This window comes from Schistocerca cancellata, chromosome 6, assembly GCF_023864275.1.
Source record: "Schistocerca cancellata isolate TAMUIC-IGC-003103 chromosome 6, iqSchCanc2.1, whole genome shotgun sequence".
Taxonomy (NCBI): domain Eukaryota; kingdom Metazoa; phylum Arthropoda; class Insecta; order Orthoptera; family Acrididae; genus Schistocerca; species Schistocerca cancellata.
The window spans coordinates 251,922,225-251,942,345 of NC_064631.1; the positions used below are offsets into that span (position 1 = coordinate 251,922,225).

The 20,121-nt window shown below is 41.8% G+C and overlaps 1 protein-coding gene across 1 annotated transcript in view; it reads left to right on the plus strand.

Moving 5' to 3' along the window:
- Positions 1 to 1,539: 1,539 nt before the first annotated feature.
- The window catches only part of LOC126088269 (trissin receptor-like), a 197,475-nt gene continuing 178,893 nt past the window's right edge, over positions 1,540 to 20,121 (plus strand). The window contains exons 1-2 of the mRNA XM_049906400.1: positions 1,540 to 1,579; positions 1,723 to 1,867. Coding sequence (XP_049762357.1) covers positions 1,540 to 1,579; positions 1,723 to 1,867 — 185 coding nt within the window. The remainder of the gene's footprint in view (positions 1,580 to 1,722; positions 1,868 to 20,121) is intronic.

Genomic DNA, 20,121 nt, shown 5'->3' on the forward strand with positions numbered 1-20,121 from the left:
CTGATTGCTGAAAGCTATTTACGTGACTTCATATAATGCATATAATTTTTTGAGAGATACGTCTATATTACAAATGTGTTTTGTGCCCGAATTAATGAGGGGAACGGAGATGACATGCTGTAGTGATCACTGGTTCCAACAGAGGTGCTTCACAGGAGTTTCCTGTGTTCAGCGATACTGTTAGCTACGTTGCTGTGAGTAATAGCTCCGGTACACCTTGTTGTATAAGACTTCATACTCGACGGTAAGGAGAGGTGCGGCAACTGTCGTCGTAGGACAACTGGACAAGAAAAGAATTGATATCGAACAAGTTATCACAGTGAATGGAAGATTAAATTAACTTGTATTTCTCCAAACGTACAAAGTATCAGTACAAATGACACGGCAAGAATTATCGTCCATTTCATAATGTCCAAAAGGAAGAAGCTCCCTGCAGTACTTTATCAACTATGATGTCGACTACCGGCGTGTGCATTGCTACAGGTAATGAAGAAGCTCTGAACGCCAATACGCTGAGTCACTGCCGCCGGCCGTCCTATATGGCTGCTACGTACTTCAGTGCGTGTATTCATTCTGAAGTGCATAACAGATGTAACAAAGTAGGGTAGAAAGGTAAAGTCTATAGCGCAAACCCCTGACCGGATTCTCGGCCGACTACACTTGGAGTGCAGCCCTGTGATCCACCGTGGCAATAGGAGGGAGAGATTGGCCGGTCACTCACCTTGCCCGCCTTTCATCCCAGGAAAGAATCCCGTCACTCATTTTGATAGCAGGCTGAGTGGACTTGGGCCATCCGAGAGAGATTAGGACAAGGAAACTTCCCCACCCGCATCCCAAATTGAACCAGTGACGTCAAAAATTCCATCCATGTACAGTTACGGACGGTATGTCAATTCGTTACATACAGGGTGACAATTATCGAAGTACGCGAAATGAAATCGTCGTAACTTCTGAACAGTTTGCGTTATGACGTTCAATCTGCACGGTTGGCCACGTTGCATGATGGAAATTAGTATGCGCGTGCGCTTTGGTTTAGCGACGAAGCCAGCTTTCATTTGGATTCGTTCGTCAATAAACAAAATTGGCGCATTTGTGGGACTGAGAATCTGCGTTTCACGATCGAGAAGTCTCTTCCCCCTCAACGAGTGTGCAACGTCCAATCATGGAATAATCGCTGCGATATTTCTTGATGGTACGATAACCCCAAAAACTTTGTTGAACTGAGAATAGCCGTTCAGGAGGTCGTCGGTACCATCCACGTCCCTACACTTCAGCGGGTCATGCAGTATTTTGCTATTTGTCTACGCCACATAATCACCAATGCGGGAAGGCATATCGAACGAGTCAATACCTAAGCCCGAATATCTGTAGTGATGATTACCTGTTGAGGAAAGTGTGTGCACGCCGTAATTTGTAACTAATATAACTTTTTCATGTAGTTCCACAATTATCACCATGTACGAATGTGATGGATCCACAAGTAGTACTGAGTCATTAATACTCATTTAAACTAACAGCGCAGGGAAATTTGACAGTCTAATGGAGGCTGTGCTTCTCACCCAGAAGAATCCAACTGGTGGTCAGTAATGTTCACAGAACACAGGTGACATAAGTGGATTTCAGATGGATAACATAATGGTCTTAAGAGTGCACATAAGTGATAATCTAATAACTGCTGCCGCGAAGGCACTAAACAACTGTGTAGCGGTGTTGGTTGTGCAGGTAACCTGTTGGTGATCGTGGTGGTGACCATGTCGCGCCGGCTGCGCTCCATCACCAACTTCTTCCTGGCGAACCTCGCCATCGCAGACCTCTGTGTCGGCCTCTTCTGCGTCTTCCCACACCTCTACCTGCAGCTCTACAATGAGTGAGTACCCGGTCAGGAACTACACTTCGTACAGAAGCGTGCTCAACACTTCAGCGTTGTGCGTAACTATCATTTCCATTACCTCATGAACTTTAATTTGTGTGAACTTTTGTAATAGTGATATGTCTTATTAACTTATTTAAAGAAGTTACGAGTACTGAAGAACACAGAGGAATAAATAGTGTTATGAGAAGTTTTGTCCTTCGAGGTTTACAATATTGGCAAATTCTTAATAAATTCGAAATCTGAGTCCTATTGAATACACATCTCGTCCTTCCAAACATCGCGGCAACACGTAGCTGTAATAGGCCTTAATTTAAGTTGCACGGTTACACAATTAGAGACAATACATCTCCAAAAAGAGTATAAAAAATACAACCAACACGACGAAACCTAATGGGTTTTCGCTGTTTCCCTTTGAAGCACATATACGACATATGATGGCACATTGCTATAAGCAGCAAATGGAGGACATATACCGTACCTAATGTTGTTTAGCATACTTCCTGCAACCTGATGTCGAACCATATCGAGTGCCCTCGCCAATCGCACCAGTCTCATATTCTTATTTTCTGCTTTAGTGCCCTCTAGGCCAGTTCCAATTTATTCCTACATCTTTCATTGCCCCCATCATTCTAGTATACCTTCATTGTTTTATTGTTTCCAGTTTTCCTTTCTAAAGACGACTTTTCGTTAGTTCTTCTTCTATTCTGCTGTTATTTTTCCAAGTCGTTTTTCACGTCTTGAATAAATGTGGATGCTACCTTCTTTCCCTCTAGATATTTTAAGATTGTTTCGATTAACTTATAGTCTTCCATTGTCTATGCCCAAAGAATAGTAATCCCCTCTTCCGTAAGGTTTCTGATGCGTCTTTAATGTTGTTAAAAATTTTGTTGTTATTTTTTAAATTAAAAAATCTGAAGAACCTAACATTTTCTTTCGAATTATTTTTTTCCTTTTTCTAATAATTCAAGTCTATACTTCAGTGTCAAGCATTCGCTAGCTTGTAGGCATTTCAATTTCACTACTGTGTTCTAATTTGTTATTTTTCCGATTTTATAAAGGTAGTATTTTTACCTGTACTCTTAATTATAAAGAGAGCTCTTTCCATCTTGTGTATCCGTTCCTATACAGAAGATGTTGCTAAATCATTGTCTTGGATTGTTTCTACTAAATATTTGACTTTTTACCATTTCATTGGGATCAACGTCTGTACTTTTAACCACTAGATCATTTTTCCTATTTGTCGAAAATTTTGTTTCCTCTGCTGACATTCATAGATGTGACACTTTGGCTATGCTTCCAGGAGACTGTCTTCTGTGACTTTTGTTGCTGGATTCCTGAAAATTTTGTAGAATCATGGGCATATGTTCTCGTTTTTGGAAATATCTTTATTCTTCTTCCCGAGTGGTAATGTTTCATGAATATATTCTTCTTTCAAGATTCTCACACTTTTTTCGTTGACGTAATGGAAAAGGAATGGAGATAAGTGAAGCTCGGATGTGGAGTTTGCAGTTGCTTTACGCAACGCATAGGGTCTTAATGTTCCGTGGATGTCCAACACCAGCAATAAGAGGTTCCAGGAGTAGCGTTGGAAACCTTAAAGACTTACATTAAAGGAGAAGCACCTTGCACGTGCTCTGAATGCAATTTTCTTGCCAAAACCTGGTAAATGAAGAGTAATGGATATTGTCTGAAACATGCAGAGACTAAGCTTTTGTACCACTGTGTGTCAGAAAGAAAATAAAATACAATACTTATAGGCATACCAGGATTTAAAGGTATGGGACGTATTGCCTCCTATGTTCTTAAAACGTTCGTTGTTCCTACTGAAGAATCTTTTGTACATGTTAAACCCAAAACCCAAACGTAAAAGTTTGTTAATCCGTCATGTAGGAATAAATGCTGACAGTAAGAAGAATCTAAGTGAAGCAAAATTATTGTAGGAAATTCTGCAAGATGAAATTTTCGAAGCCTTATAGCTAAATTTTATGTCTTATGTGTGAAATCAACGCACAAATAGTTAAATAGATTGAGAGGAAATTCTAGAGGAATGAATTACACACGAAACAACAAACAAAAGTAACATAGGACTGATTAATCTCCTTAAATCTTTTCAGCTGAAATGTATGTCAAATTTATTCAAAAAGGTGCAAGGAAAGAGGAAACCTAAATACCTCTTCATGTGATTTGAAAATTCCTGATCTACCATGTAACGATATCTAAAATAAAAGTAGGGAAACTCAGAACGTCAAAGTACTGTACTAGGAAAAGTACTGTACTAGGAAATGGTAAATTTGACTCTCATCACTACCCTCCTAAAATAAATCCTAACCTTATGCTCCGGAAAATCAAAAGCAAGCGAAACTATTTATTAAGTTACTGGATAAACAACAGAAAACTTTCAAGAGAAAATTAAAATAATACGTCATAGTAACTGGCAAACACTGTACAAACAAATTAACATCAGTCCGACCAAGGCGTCTTCATTTTTCTTCAGTCTGGTTCCCATAATCAACCACAACATCAGAACTGCCTATCAGGTGCCTTTATCTTTTCTAAAGCCAAACTGATCCTCATCTGACACAACTTAATTTTTCTTTATTATTCTGCTTGTTATTTTTGTCAGCAACTCGAATTATTAAGATAATTGTACGGTAATCCTCGCACTTGCCGGGTCTTGCAATCTTCGTATTTGTGTGAATGACGTATTTTTCTGAAATGAACATGGTATATCACCAGACTCATACATTATAGACACCAATGTGAATAACCGTTTTTCTGCCAGGTCTGTCAATGCTTTTAGAAATTCTGACGGAAAGTTATGTATCACTTCTGCCTTATTCGATCGTAATGTTTCCAAAGCTCATTTAAAAATTGATTCTAAAATTGGATCACCTATCTCCTCCATATCTACTTCTTTTTATTTTCCTATCTCGACATTAGACAAGTGTTTACCATCTTAGAGGCCTTGAATGTACTACTTCCACCTATCCACACTCTCCTCTGCAATTAACGGTGGAATTCCAATTTTCTCTTAATGTTACCATCCTTGTCCTTAAGACAATCATTTCTTTTTCTACTTTTTCACATTTTTCCTTCAGTCATTTCACCTTAGCTTCCCTACACTCACTATTTACTTCATTCCTAAGTGACTTGTATTTCTGTATTCCAGAATCACTCTGAACGTTTTTGTACTTCCTTCTTTCATCGATCAGCTGAAATATTCTTTCTGTTACCCAAGGTTTCCTTCGCTGTTACCATCTTTGTAACTATATTTTTCCTTTCAACTTCTGTGATTGCCCTTTTTAGAGACGCCGTTCCTCTTCAATTGAACTGCCTACAAAGCTATTCCTTATCGCAGTATCTATAGACCTAGAGAACATTAAGTGTACCTCTTCATTTCTTAGGTTTTTCCGTATCCCACTTCTTTGCTCACTGATTTTTCCTTCAGCCCACTCGTCATCATTACTAAACTGTGGTCTATATCTCCTCCTCGGTACGTCTTACAATGCATATCTGATTTCAGAATCTCTGCCTGGTCAGGATGTAATCAAACTGGATTCTTTCCGTATCTCCAGGCCTTTTCCAAGTTTACCTCCTCCTCTTGTGATACTTGAGCAGATATTTGCTGTTACTACCTGAAATTTATTGCAGAACTCAATTAGTCTTTCTCCTGTCTTGTTCATATTACGAAGCTCATATTTTCCTGTAACCCTATTTTCAATTTCTTCCCCTACAACTTCATATTATTGTCGGCCTTGGTTTCCTGTCGATTCTGATGAGAACAAGCGTGCCAATGAGCTTTTCACAGTAACTCACTCTCTGCTCTACCTTCCTATTCATAACGAATCCTACTCCCGTTTTACAATTTCCTCTGCTGGAGATACTACCCTAGTTTCATCTGATCAGTGTTCCTTGTTTTCTTTCCATTTGACTTCAGTAGGTTGAGCCTTATCATTTCCCGTTTCAGATTTTCTAGATTCCCTACCATATTCAGACTTCTGACATTGCACTTCCCGCCGCGTAGAACGTCATCTTTTGTTTGGTTATTCAATCTGTCTCATAGTCACTTCCCCCTTGACAGTATCCTCCCGGAGAAGCGAATGAGAGACTAGTCCGGAATATTTTGCCAGGAGAGGTCATAATGGTACTATTTCAATTACAGGCCACATCTCCAGTCTATAGTCCGCCGCTCGTGGTCTCGCGGTAGCGTTCTCGCTTCCCGAGCACGGGGTCCCGGGTTCGATTCCCGGCGGGGTCAGGGATTTTCACCTGCCTCGAGATGACTGGGTGTATGTGTTGTCCTCATCATTTCATCATCATCCAGGAAAGTGGCGAAATTGGACTGAGCAAAGATTGGGTAATTGTACGGGCGCTGATAACCACGCAGTTGAGCGCCCCACAAACCAAACATCATCATCATCCTCATCCAGTCTGTACACACACTGTGCCTTTAATGTAGTGGTTTCCATTGCCTTCTGCATCCTCATGCCTTTGATCAGTTATGATTCTTCCGCCTTTCGGGGAAATTTCCCACCCCAGAGGCAAGAGAGTGCCCTGAACCTCAATCCGCTCCTCTATCCCTTTTTAGAAGGTCATTGGCAGAGTGAGAGTGACTTCTCATGGCCGAATTCACCTGTCACCATTATGACAATGTTTATTCAAAATTTAAGTGGCGGCGGGTTTCGAACCAGGGATCGAGGACATTTTGATTGGTAATCAAAGACGCTATCCCTAGCCGCTGGTCCCGTCCTAGTATTTACATAAGACGCTTCCTTGTCACTGATCGGAAAATGGCAGTACGTGGCCGAAACTGGACATTTCTATGGAAGATTTCAAATAAATCACATTTCAATGCACAATCTTCATGTTTTTTAAGTATTCGTTTTTAAAGTTCTGCAAAAAAATACATTTTACACTTATTAGGAAAGCGAATAAATTCCTCAAAATATTAAGAGAAGTCTTCAGACTCTGATATTTAAATTGGAATTAATATCTAGCTTTGACAATTGCTATAGAATAAGCGGAGTTGCTTACTTTGGTCAAGCTCTTCCTTGATGACGAGGTGTACTTCAAGTCAGTTCGTTTCTCGTTGATGGACTGGCATATGGGGATGGCCCCATGACCGTCAGTATAGTAGTTTTCGTGGGATCGCATTTCAATATGCCATGTATCATCTGTATGCTAGAATAAGAAATGAACTTATAGACCAACTAAGAAACTGCACCTTTAGTTGTACTCAGGGATACGCTATCAAAGCGCTAGAATACGCAAGTAACTAGCTACAAAGCTGAAAAAAACGGAACTTCCATCATATTTGATAATTTTAAAGTAAAGCTTACTTAGAATATTCACGCTACAATGATCTTATGGCATTGTTGGCCGGGAGGCCCCATCCGGGGAAGACCGGCCGCCGAGTGCCGGTCTTATTTCAGTCGACGCCACATAACGTGACTTGTGTGCCGGTGATGAGGACGAAAAGGGCAAGACAACACCCAGTCCACGAGCGGAGAAAATCTCCAACCCGGCCGGGAATCGATCCCGGGCCAACTGCATATGAGGTAAGCGCGGAACCACCCAGCTAAGCAGGCAACCCAAACCATAATAATTTTTGCCCTTTGTAGCCTAAAAAAAATACTTTTATGCAAAAAATGAAACGCCTAGTCCGTCCTTATGATGTCATTTATTGTATGGCTACCCCCTAAGGCATGAAGATGGTGATCTGAAGCACCGAACTGGTAGCCAAACAATTAATGACATCGTAAGGATCGCTGTAGCTGTTTCGTTTTCTTACATAAGAGAACGGCCGTGGCCCTCCAGACCCCCGATCACAGGCAGGGACATACAGAAAATACTTTTGGCCAATAAAAGGAACTGCCACAAAATTGTTTTCTCTCTCTCTTTTCTTAGAGATTTTTAAGGAAATACCTTTTTCAGTAACCTCTGTACCGTTTTTACGCGTACTCTGATCCAGTAGCACCAAGAGAACTGTGTTCTACACTGAAACTCTGAAGGTGGCCGTATTTTTTTCCAACAGATTCAGAATAATTACACAGTGTATTCCAGAAGGAATGGTCCGAGTTCAGGGTCTTTGTACGAATACCATTCGAAGCAAAACAAATGTTGAAAACATGGGCTCTGAGATGGAATGGATGAACACTTCTTCATCATCGACATTTTGAGACAAATCTCTTGTACTGCAAGCTCGTTACTTTCCATATTTTGAGAGGTGGCAGTATGAACTAAAAGAAGGAAGAAATACAGTAAACATGAGCTGTCAGCACTTGTTCATTTTCGCTACTGTGAAATAGAGCTGTTCTAATGAACAAGTGCCCGTACCTCTTAAGGTACGCGTTTTAGAGTCCGTGTTTGTTAGACATTTTTCCTTATAGTAGTCCAGACTACCTCCTCCCAAGATAAGGAAAGCAAAGAGCTTGCAGTGGCAGAGATTTTTGTCACAATATTGAAGATAAGAAGTGCTCACAACTCTTAAGGTATTCATCTCAGAGCAAGTGTTTACTAGACTTTACTGCTTCAAATAATCGTTCGTGTTATATCCTTGAATACTGACTATTCCGTCTGGGACTTATACTACTACAAGCCCTTGCTAATTTTGTGAAATTACAATTAGCGTTTTGTGAAATTACAATTAGCGTGACCACAGCAAAATTGTACGGATAATTCTTACATTAAATGTTACATACTTTGTATGTTGCTACTTGTAATATGTGATACGGCTGTGTTTTCTGTGCTTGCATGGTCCAGGAAGAAGAAAGAAGCTTTTCCTTATATTTCTTAGTTATTGTTTGATTCTCCATACTAAACCGTTCATGTAAGTTTAAAATAACATTGAGATCTGCAATTTTGATACGAAAATGGAGTTACGGAAATTGTTTTCCGTTCTGAGAATTTTACGTTGTCTGAAAAGACGGGAATAATAAGTTTACGTATATAGCCCTCTCCCTTAAACACACACACACACACACACACACACACACACACACACAGAGAGAGAGAGTGAGGGAGAGATGGAGAGAGAGAGACGGGGGGGTACACAAACGGGGGAATGATCTCCCGTACACGTATTTGAAAAAAAAACACATAGTCACATTTCAGCGTGAGAAAATCAACAGTTGAAAATTTTTAAGATAATTAAAAATGTAAAGTAAGTTGCCGGAAAATAGGCCAATACCCATAAACGGAGGCACAAAAGGATTTTCGGGTTTTCTCGAAAGGGCTTGCAGGAGCACATTTATGAGCGGTGTTTCCGGATCATATTTTTTCTCAGTCTGCATGAAACCGCATTTCAGGGAAACGTAACGTAATGAAAGAACGAAATAACCATTTATATTCACCTTGAGAAAGATTGGTGGTGCTGGAAATACGGAAGTAGCGGAGCGTGATGAGAGCGTATTCCGCCACTCACTGACATGATTTGTGCTAGCGCCGGGTCACGGCCTGCTGGAAGCTTTTCCAGTCGGTTCCGATTCAACGACGTTGCTTCACCACACGAGAGTAAAAGGTTCTCACAACCGTATTTTTAGAACTCACCGTCAATCAATAGGTGTAGGAGACTAACACATTCAAAATTAAGAGGAAAATAAATTACAGCCCTCGTTTATTATTATCCATAGTGCTTTTTGGGAACGTTTATTCTTTTAGTTTCCTCACGCATTGGGCTATTAGCTTACTTTAATACTACTGACGCTGTCGTTTCCTATCTGTCATAAAGCGTATCTGTAGTATATGTTTCCTTAGCTTTCATCAGTTATCAGTACGAATGAGATGAATCCTAAGTGATTTACCATTTCATTCTATAGAAATATTTTCAAGCTTTCATGCTTTATATTTTAAATTTAGATCTTATTTCTCTACATCTTATCCATGTACTTTGCTAACCTAATAACAATTCACTTACGTGCTCTGTAAATTAGTGACTTCTATTTCGTTAGTTCGACGCCTTACTTTACACACCTAAGCTTAACATTCTCTCTTCCTACATTTTTCCTTAAATTTCTCTGAAGTTTACTGTTAATTTAATCGATTCATTCAGTTCTAATTTCAGCATAACGTGAAATTTGTAACTCTGAATTAATTCACCTTACCATTTGTTTATCTGCAATAACTATTGTATTTGTAACGTACGCTCCACCTAACTTACATCTTGGGTGGGCTGAGCAAATTACCTGTACTATTTCCAACTCAACACAAGGGTTAAGGGAACGATTGGTTTCAATTAGGCATCTAGCTGCAGAATCAAATTCGAAAAGGAAGATGGCAAGCTCTTCAAAATCAGCCTCGAAAACTGCTATGGGGGCTACTTAGGAAAATCCTAAAGAGAGCGATGGTATAGACTTAATGACTCGGGACTACAAAGAAGACACTATTCCAAAGAGTGAACATAAAATAAAATTGTAATTTATGGGACGAAGCTGACAGACAAGATTGTGCTACCTACAAAGGAATTAAACTAATGCTGCACACCGTACAAAACATATTTTGGAGGATGTTGGATGTAATAGTTAGGTACGCATATAAAAACTGATCATAAAAATAGTACTAGTTTAAACAAGTTGAAATACTGATAACGTAAGAAAAGAAGGTAAAACTCTACGGAAGTGTGGAAAAATATCGTGAAAAAGGGGTCAGAGACGAAACGTCACAAGGAGGGTAACAGTGTTGATTTGTCCGCACCCTTAGCTGAGAGGTCAGCGCGTCTGACTGCCAAGCAGCGGCCCTGGGTTCGACTACCAGCCAGGTCGTGGATTTTCTTCACTCAGGGCCTAGGTGTTGTGTTGTTCTCGTCATTATCTGATCATCATCGACACAGAAGTAGCCGAATGTGGCGTAAGCTGAAAAGACTTGCAAATTGGTTGCCGAACTTCCTCACGTGGGGACTCCCGGCAATCAATGCCACACAATTATTTCATTTCAGTTTGGATTATACCAGAAAAATGAACAAACGATGAGTTCTTTGTATTCCGCCAGATAATGGCAAAACAGTGAAAGGGCACATGATATTCATAGATTTAGGTCAGGAAACATGGAGATGTATGGGAAGTAGCTAGTGCTGAAGAAATATGTGCGTCTCATACAAAACTTATATGAAATGCCAGAAAGAGGTTTCATACAAATGTAGACTTGGAAGAATTAATACCAGTTCGTGTTTGCTTGAATGATGGATCATTGCTTAGCCCCTAATTTTTTGATTTAGTTGAGGACATCTTGTCAAGGGAGCTGGAGAACAAACCGCTATGCTACTAAGCTGCACACTGTTTGCACAGTCAGTTAGTTAGATCCATTTTCCGTGGATCAGTTTTACGATTAATTGTAATGATGTATGCCGGATCATTTTACATTCACATTGAACTCATATGTAAATGTGGCTACATTATGACCATTCACAATTGTTACCTTTCTTCCCTTTTTTTAAATACGGTTTTGAGTCAGTAACTCCTATCCACTACCTTTTACACAACACAAAAATAGGGATTCTTCTACGATCTAGAAGAAGTTGTCAAGGAGAAGCTTTTTCAGTTAGTTTTAAAATTTATATATGATTTCTGTTAGACATTTTATATCATTTCTCAAGTGAACAAACATTTTTGTGGCAGCGTGGTTCATCCTTTTTTGTGCTATAGACAATCTTAATATTTCTTCTGAAATTGCAGTTATGTTAACATTGTTCCTTCTGAATTGTAGTGGTTTAAATACAACAAATTTCATGAGGGAAAAATTACACCATTAGGCAGTAGTCGAAATGTCTAACTTCGTAAAAAAATGTCTACAATATTATCGTGGGTGAGCGCCACATATTATTCTTACAGAACTTTTTTAGTAATGAGCATTTCGTTCATAATGCTGAGTTACCACAGAACGTTAATCCATGTGACAGTACTGAATGAAAACACCAGTTCTTCTGACGAAATATGTATTTCTTGATTGATTACAATACTAGTATCAATCGCAAAAAGAACTAATTCTGCCGCTTACAAATATGAAAAACGATAGTGGACCCAAAATTGACCATTGTGTCACCCTATAAGTGATTTCTCCCCAATCGCCGGCCGGTGTCGCCGTGCGGTTCTAGGCGCTTCAGTTTGGAACCGCGTGACCGCTACGGTCGCAGGTTCGAATCCTGCCTCGGCCATGGATGTGTGTGATGTCCTTAGGTTAGTTAGGTTTAAGTAGTTCTAAGTTCTAGGGGACTGATGACCATAGATGTTAAGTCCCATAGTGCTCAGAGCCATTCCTCCCCAATGAGAAGAATCTCTCCTGCTTACATTGCTTGTATTGTAATGTATTACTTTCTTTATTCTTTCAGCTGAATATGACATTATCCAGTAGTCATCACGGAAAATACAAGCTGGCAATATTTTGTTATTTAGTCCTTGTAAAATTTCGTGAGTGAATGAGTCAACGGCATTCTCATTAGAGTAGATCTTCTGAAATCCAAAATGTGATTTACCGTGTAAATTATTGTTGCTCAGGTGAACTATTACTTTAGAATACCAGAGTTTTACAAAAGTTGTGGAAAATAACGTCACTTGTGAAACGGGTCGATAGGTATTGGAATCTCTTATATCACTTATACAATAGCTTAACTAAATTTGTCTGTAAAAGTGCCCTGAAATGGTGATGAATTACATGTTTCAGGAAAGACAGTGCTTATCGTATGAGAGCAAGTCTTTAATACTCTTTTGGAAACACCATCAAATCGATACAGTACGAGACTTATTTTATGAGAAAATATATAATTTTCTTAACATGAGGATATCGTTTTGTGAAGCATCAGCAAGTATGACGTACAGTGCTAGCTGAAAGACTGGAGACGAGCGTTGAAGGAGAGAGGACTTAAATACAGAAAAAGAAAACTATCTATTTCCTGAGGAGTGGGAAATGTGAAACAGTTCTGCTGAATGGGAAAGACGACAATTTGCATTAGGATATCACTCAAAGGTGACAAGTACTACAATTCTGCACCTTAAGATGTATGTATGAATGCACATCATGGTAATGTGATGTGCGGAATAGGGAAGGAATTCATGGGTCTCAGTGTGACAAAAACACAGAAGTTTAAGTCATTGTCAAAGAGAGGACGTATAAAGTACTCGTGAGACCATCACTGCCCTACAGAGTGACGTCATGAGCAAGTTTAAGAAATCAACACAAAAGAATAGATCTAGACAAGATGAAGATGGTGTGATAAATGTCCAAAGTCTGCAAAATTAACATAACAAATGCAAAAATCGATATATATGCTGTCACCAAAATTGATGTTATTGCGAAGGAGGATACACGCGTGAATTTGTCATTAAGATACAAACTATGTTCCAGACGGTATGACTCTAGTAGCAGAGACATGTTATGAGATCAGAAACGCACTGCAAAAGTGGTGATTGAGAAGGTAGCAGAATGCTCCACGGGTAGAGCACAATGAAAGAAGAACCGGGTCAGACATATTCGAGGTGACCCGATTTCGAAAGAACTGACGCAAAGGTGAATTTCTATATACTAATCATCATTTTCAGTTGATATGGCATCGAATGCGTCAAACATTGTTTGTCAGAGCTATAACTGTAATTTATAAATACACTATTCAGAAAAGTTCTCATGATATTAAAATTTCAAAAAATTAGCTTTTTACAAAACAAACTTATTTCACAAAATCGTCCAATTCTTCTTAAATTTAAACGAATACAAGTCTGGGATGCGACTACTTTCGTTCCTGTTGTGTGTTAAAAACTATAAAGAAGCACAAAACTCAAGTGGAACTTGCTGCACAAAAAGAATTTTTCTTGCTCTTGATGCACATCATTAGCCGTGTCGTGTCCTCTTTCTTCAATGACGGCAGTACAGCGTCTCGACATACTTCGAATCAGCTGTCGAATGAAATCCTGTGGTATTTCTTGCCTCTCCCGTTATACGTCTCCCTGTACCTGCTGTAACATTTCTGCAGGATCTGCACGAGCCCTGACGCTTCTCTTCAAATAATCCCATAAGTGCTCTATGAGGTTCAGGTGGCGACTACATTTTGGTTACTGTAGGACATTGATATTTTGTCGTCGAAGAAAATTATGGACTTAGGGATGCTACATGGTAAAGAGCATTATAGTGGACAAGTAGAAATTTTTCTCCAAGATCTTTGCCAAAGGTCGTACTTGAGGATCAAGAATGTCCCTGATATACCTCTTCGGTGTTAAACCTCTGTTTTTACAGCTCTGTTCTAGTGTCCACTGTAATTCCTCTCACACATCATTATAGTGCCCCCACCAAAGGGACTTTGGCAACATTATAGCTTCCATATTACGATCCCTAGACTTCCCCACACCACGATACGACTGTCGTTTCCGTGTAAGCTCACCCTAGTCTCGTTGCAGAGCTGCACTTTCCTCCAACGCCTTAACTGCCGATGTCTGTGGTCTTCAGCAAACTGCATTGCCCTTTCTTTATGTAATCTGGCTAAATGAGGAACATTATTCTAACGTCTGTACGTAAACTGATTTACGTGGAGTCTATTATGAATTTTTTGATCACTTAACTGCTGTGCAGTAGCTTGGAAAAAAACCTTCTTGTAGTCCACGGTTTTTTTTTTTTTCTACGACACGAGAAATCGAAGTCAGCGATCAACAGCTTTGTTTTCCTTCTACCACCAGAACCTTGCTCTCTTCGAACAGTATGCGGTTCATTGTATCTTTTCTGCAACTTGGACATTCCATTTCAACTTACACCAATTTATCTTGCTGTGTATCGCTGCCAATGATTCTCCTCCAGAAGATCTATTCCACGACTGACTTCCTCCGCTGCTAATTGTCCGTTTACCCTCTTACCCACTCTGTCACATAGCTCCACGCCATTGCGAAGTTCCATACTGCATCCCTAACCTGCTGCACGCTCCACACTCACTTCGTTTTACGCAATGCGTACGTCAGGTCTATCTGTTTACATGGTGAGTAAGTCTAGAAGGCTAAGGATGATGTAAATGTGAGGATAATACGATATAGGCCGGCCGCGGTGGTCTAGCGGTTCTAGGCGCTCAGTCCGGAACCGCGCGACTGCTACGGTCGCAGGTTCGAATCCTGCCTCGGGCATGGATGTGTGTGATGTCCTTAGGTTAGTTAGGTTTAAGTAGTTCTAAGTTCTAGGGGACTGATGACCACAGATGTTAAGTCCCATAGTGCTCAGAACCATTTGAACCATTTGATAATACGATATATTTGTCACTGGTAATGGAAATGCTACAATTTACATTATTTACACGCGTGCGCAAGACCTCAAAGTAGTGATAACCTTTTTATTTTTTACTTTTTTTTACTTATTTATTTTGTTTTTTTGAGTGGTGTACAAATATTACGCGTGTTACAAAACTATTTTATGATGTATGTCAAAGTGGAAGTCAAGAAGATAATTTGCGTAATGAATTGTGTCTTTATAACCGTTAGTATTAGGATTATTAATTCAAAATCTTAAATCACAGACTCTCTAAATACAAAATTGACGGTGTAGTTCCTCTGGTAAGGGGAACAGTCGATTTCCTTTCCTGCCCTTTGGTAATCCGAGATCATGCTCCATTCCTAATAACCTCTGCTCAACGAGATGCTGAACTCTAATCTTCCTCTCCTTAACTACTACGTACAAATGTTCAAATGTGTGTGAGTCCTTAAGGGACTAAATTGCACAGGTCATCGTCCCTAGGCTTAAACACTACTTTAACTCAAACTAACCTATATCAAGAACAACAAATATACCCATGCCCGAGGGAGGACTCGAACCTCCGGAGGGAGGGGCCGTAATACGAACAGACATAACGCTGCGTATGTGATTTTATAAGAAATCATCAACATAAATCCCAAATTTGGATATACCAATTGGTCCCAAATTTGGATATACCAATTGGTCCCGGCGGAATTTCGAGTCCTTCGTCGGGCATGGGTGTGTGTGTGTGTGTGTGTGTGTGTTTGTCCTTAGGAGAATTTAGGTTAAGTAGTGTGTAAGCTTGGGGACTGATGACCTTAGCAGTTAAGTCCCATAAGATTTCATACACATTTGAACATTTGATAGACCAATTATTTTAGAAGTTATTGTATACTTTGTGTTTCGTTACGTTGACAAACTAGACTGTCCAGTCACATTAACGTGATCACCAGTCAAAAGTCTGGGTATACAGCAGCGAGACGTGTAGGGAGAAAGAGAGAAGGAGTTTCTGGAAGGTTCCGACAGGGACGCGGAGCATGCTGACTCCAGTGCTGTGGCCAGCTGCGCTATGGTTCTCGGTTGAGCGTCCTTGGCCCGAAGAGCCCGATAGAAGTGGTCGCACCAGTTCTCAGCTGGGCTTAAGTCTGGGAGTTTGGAGGCCAGGGAAGTACAAGGAACTCATTCTAGTACACGAACACTGCGAGATGTGTGACACGTTGCATTGTCCTGCTGGTAGATGCCATCGTGCCGAAGAGAAACAAACTGCATGTGGGGATTGACATGGTACCAAGGACAGATTCATGCTTGTGTTGATCCATTAACCCCTCTAGAACGACAAGATCAGTCAGGGAATGCCACAAAAACATTCCCCAAACCATGACGCTCCCTCCTCCGCTCTAGACCTTTCCGACGATTGTTGCAGGATGTTTGGTTTCAAGCGCTTCATGTCGTCAACGGCCATCTGTACGAAGGAACATAAAACGTGGTTAATCTGAAAAGGTCACCTGTTGCCACTTAGGAGACATCCAGTTGGGGTACCGACGTGTAAATTCCACCCTTTGTCGCCGATAAACAGCAGTCATCTTTGCTGCATGAACCAGGGACCTCCTGTGGTGGCCCAAATGCAGCAACTTTCACTGAACTGTCATTGAGGAGAAACATTTGGTGGTCCCTTGGTTCATCATGGCAGTCAGTTGCTGGAGAGTTTTACGTGTATTCGTCCGTACACATCTCCGCAGCCGTCATTCACCTGTGCCCTCTATGGCCCGTAGTGTACCACATTACCTCGCCGCCAGTTTTGAGTAGTGCCGGTTTGCTATTCATGGTATACTTTAACCGCGGCGACACACTAATAGTTTAGTTTACAAACCTATTCGTTTCGGATATGCTTCCATCCTCGGTCCGAAATCCAATTATCATGCTCTTCTGGACGTAAGAGGAATCGCTCCGTTTTCGTATAACTACAACGATTGCAGCGTGTTCCGCGTAAACCCGAGTCACTTTACGCATACCCTTCACTGATACTGTTGCCACGTGCCTTCTGTGAGTGCTTACTGCAAATTGACGTAAGAAATTGGCATCAGTCAGAACAGTGTGAGTGAACCTTGTAGTACATTCTAAATTAAATACCAGATACTATTGTAATTGAGATGTTATGTTATTGCACGGAACACCAAATTCATGAAATTGTACCACATAGTACATGCTAGACGTCTTCGCCACACCGTAGAATCTTCTTTTCATCAATCCGGCCAGATTCATAGGGTTCCGGGGAAATCGTTAGCTTCACTTTATGACCGAGAGAGGTACGTTCAGCTGAAACTCACTGAGCACGTGGTGAGCCCTTGAAGCATATTTGTCAAACGAAAATAAATATCTGATATGGACTTTTCCTTTTTTTTAGAAAAATAGTTGTTTTTCTTTCGCCTGCTTCGCAAGAAGAGGCTCGCTCAATTGCTCTATAAGAGTGTCCGCAGGAAATGTTTATCACTAACTGGCAACCGTTTCCAAGAACGGTGCTGCTAAAATGCCGGCGTTTGCTGTCGGACGAACAACAATAAAGTTGTTAAGGGTTTGCTCACTTAACACAAGTAAATATTTGTCTGGAGATATTAATTTGCTGAAAATTTCTTGAAAAGGATGTGACTTGCCATCATACAAAGTATCTCGTAAAAGCAGTCAGTGAAAATCGGAAATGTAAACTTCAAGAAATTAATACGAGAGGCGTTCAATAAATACATTTTTATCTGAAAGCAAGTTAGTTTTATTCCTGATTCCAGTACACCATACTGTTCACCGCTCTTTACGCTACAGACCCAGTTTTTAACATAATCTCCGTTAAATGTGACGGACTTAGGCCCCCTTACTCGGAGAGTCTGTTTGCCCACATGGTACCACCCTACTGGGCGACATCAGAGACAAAGTACTGACTCGTAAATTATCTTCCCGTCATCCACGTACTGCTTCCCGCAAAGTGTCAAACAGATGGAAGTCGGAAGGTGTGAGATCCAGGCAGTAGGGCGGATGAGGAAGAACAGTCCAATGAAGTTCTGTGAGCTGCTCTCGGGTGCCCAGACTTGTGTGAGGCCTTGCGTTGTCATGGAGAAGGAGAAGTGTATTTGCATTTTTTGTGGCTGCGAACGTACTGAAGTCATTTCTTCAATGTGCGGCCGGCCGGTACGCGGGAGGTGGGACAAGTTTGTCCGACCTTGTTGCGATGGTGACAGAGGCCTAACGACTCACCTTGCTTTTGAAACTTCCTGGCACCTTGCTTTTGTTCAGTGCCATGTCTTCGTACACATTCTCCAAGCGCCTTCGAATATCTGTAGTGCTGTGGCTGTCCGCCGAGGAAACACATCTCCATTACCAATGCCATTTTTGAATGCTACGTATAGCGTCACCACCCAACGGATCTTCATTAAACTAAAGATGCTGAAGCCGGTATATTCCACAATATCCCAAAACAAGTACCACATTTTTTCATCCAAAATTGACCGAGAAAACATGTTACATTACTTACTGAACGCCCCTAGTAAAATACACTCCTGGAAATTGAAATAAGAACACCATGAATTCATTGTCCCAGGAAGGGGAAACTTTATTGACACATTCCTGGGGTCAGATACATCACATGATCACACTGACAGAACCACAGGCACATAGACACAGGCAACAGAGCATGCACAATGTCGGCACTAGTACAGTGTATATCCACCTTTCGCAGCAATGCAGGCTGCTATTCTCCCATGGAGACGATCGTAGAGATGCTGGATGTAGTCCTGTGGAACGGCTTGCCATGCCATTTCCACCTGGCGCCTCAGTTGGACCAGCGTTCGTGCTGGACGTGCAGACCGCGTGAGACGACGCTTCATCCAGTCCCAAACATGCTCAATGGGGGACAGATCCGGAGATCTTGCTGGCCAGGGTAGTTGACTTACACCTTCTAGAGCACGTTGGGTGGCACGGGATACATGCGGACGTGCATTGTCCTGTTGGAAGAGCAAGTTCCCTTGCCGGTCTAGGAATGGTAGAACGATGGGTTCGATGACGGGATGACGGTTTGATGTACCGTGCACTATTCAGTGTCCCCTCGACGATCACCAGTGGTGTACGGCCAGTGTAGGAGATCGCTCCCCACACCATGATGCCGGGTGTTGGCCCTGTGTGCCTCGGTCGTATGCAGTCCTGATTGTGGCGCTCACCTGCACGGCGCCAAACACGCATACGACCATCATTGGCACCAAGGCAGAAGCGACTCTCATCGCTGAAGACGACACGTCTCCATTCGTCCCTCCATTCACGCCTGTCGCGGCACCACTGGAGGCGGGCTGCACGATGTTGGGGCGTGAGCGGAAGACGGCCTAACGGTGTGCGGGACCGTAGCCCAGCTTCATGGAGACGGTTGCGAATGGTCCTCGCCGATACCCCAGGAGCAACAGTGTCCCTAATTTGCTGGGAAGTGGCGGTGCGGTCCCCTACGGCACTGCGTAGGATCCTACGGTCTTGGCGTGCATCCGTGCGTCGCTGCGGTCCGGTCCCAGGTCGACGGGCACGTGCACCTTCCGCCGACCACTGGCGACAACATCGATGTACTGTGGAGACCTCACGCCCCACGTGTTGAGCAATTCGGCGGTACGTCCACCCGGCCTCCCGCATGCCCACTACACGCCCTCGCTCAAAGTCCGTCAACTGCACATACGGTTCACGTCCACGCTGTCCGGCATGCTACCAGTGTTAAAGACTGCGATGGAGCTCCGTATGCCACGGCAAACTGGCTGACACTGACGGCGGCGGTGCACAAATGCTGCGCAGCTAGCGCCATTCGACGGCCAACACCGCGGTTCCTGGTGTGTCCGCTGTGCCGTGCGTGTGATCATTGCTTGTACAGCCCTCTCGCAGTGTCCGGAGCAAGTATGGTGGGTCTGACACACCGGTGTCAATGTGTTCTTTTTCCATTTCCAGGAGTGTAGTTATCACCCAAAGAGATAATTAAATTAACAATGAGCAATATGACTGTTGCAATCCATTTTGTGGTCAAGCGACACACGTTGATCAGC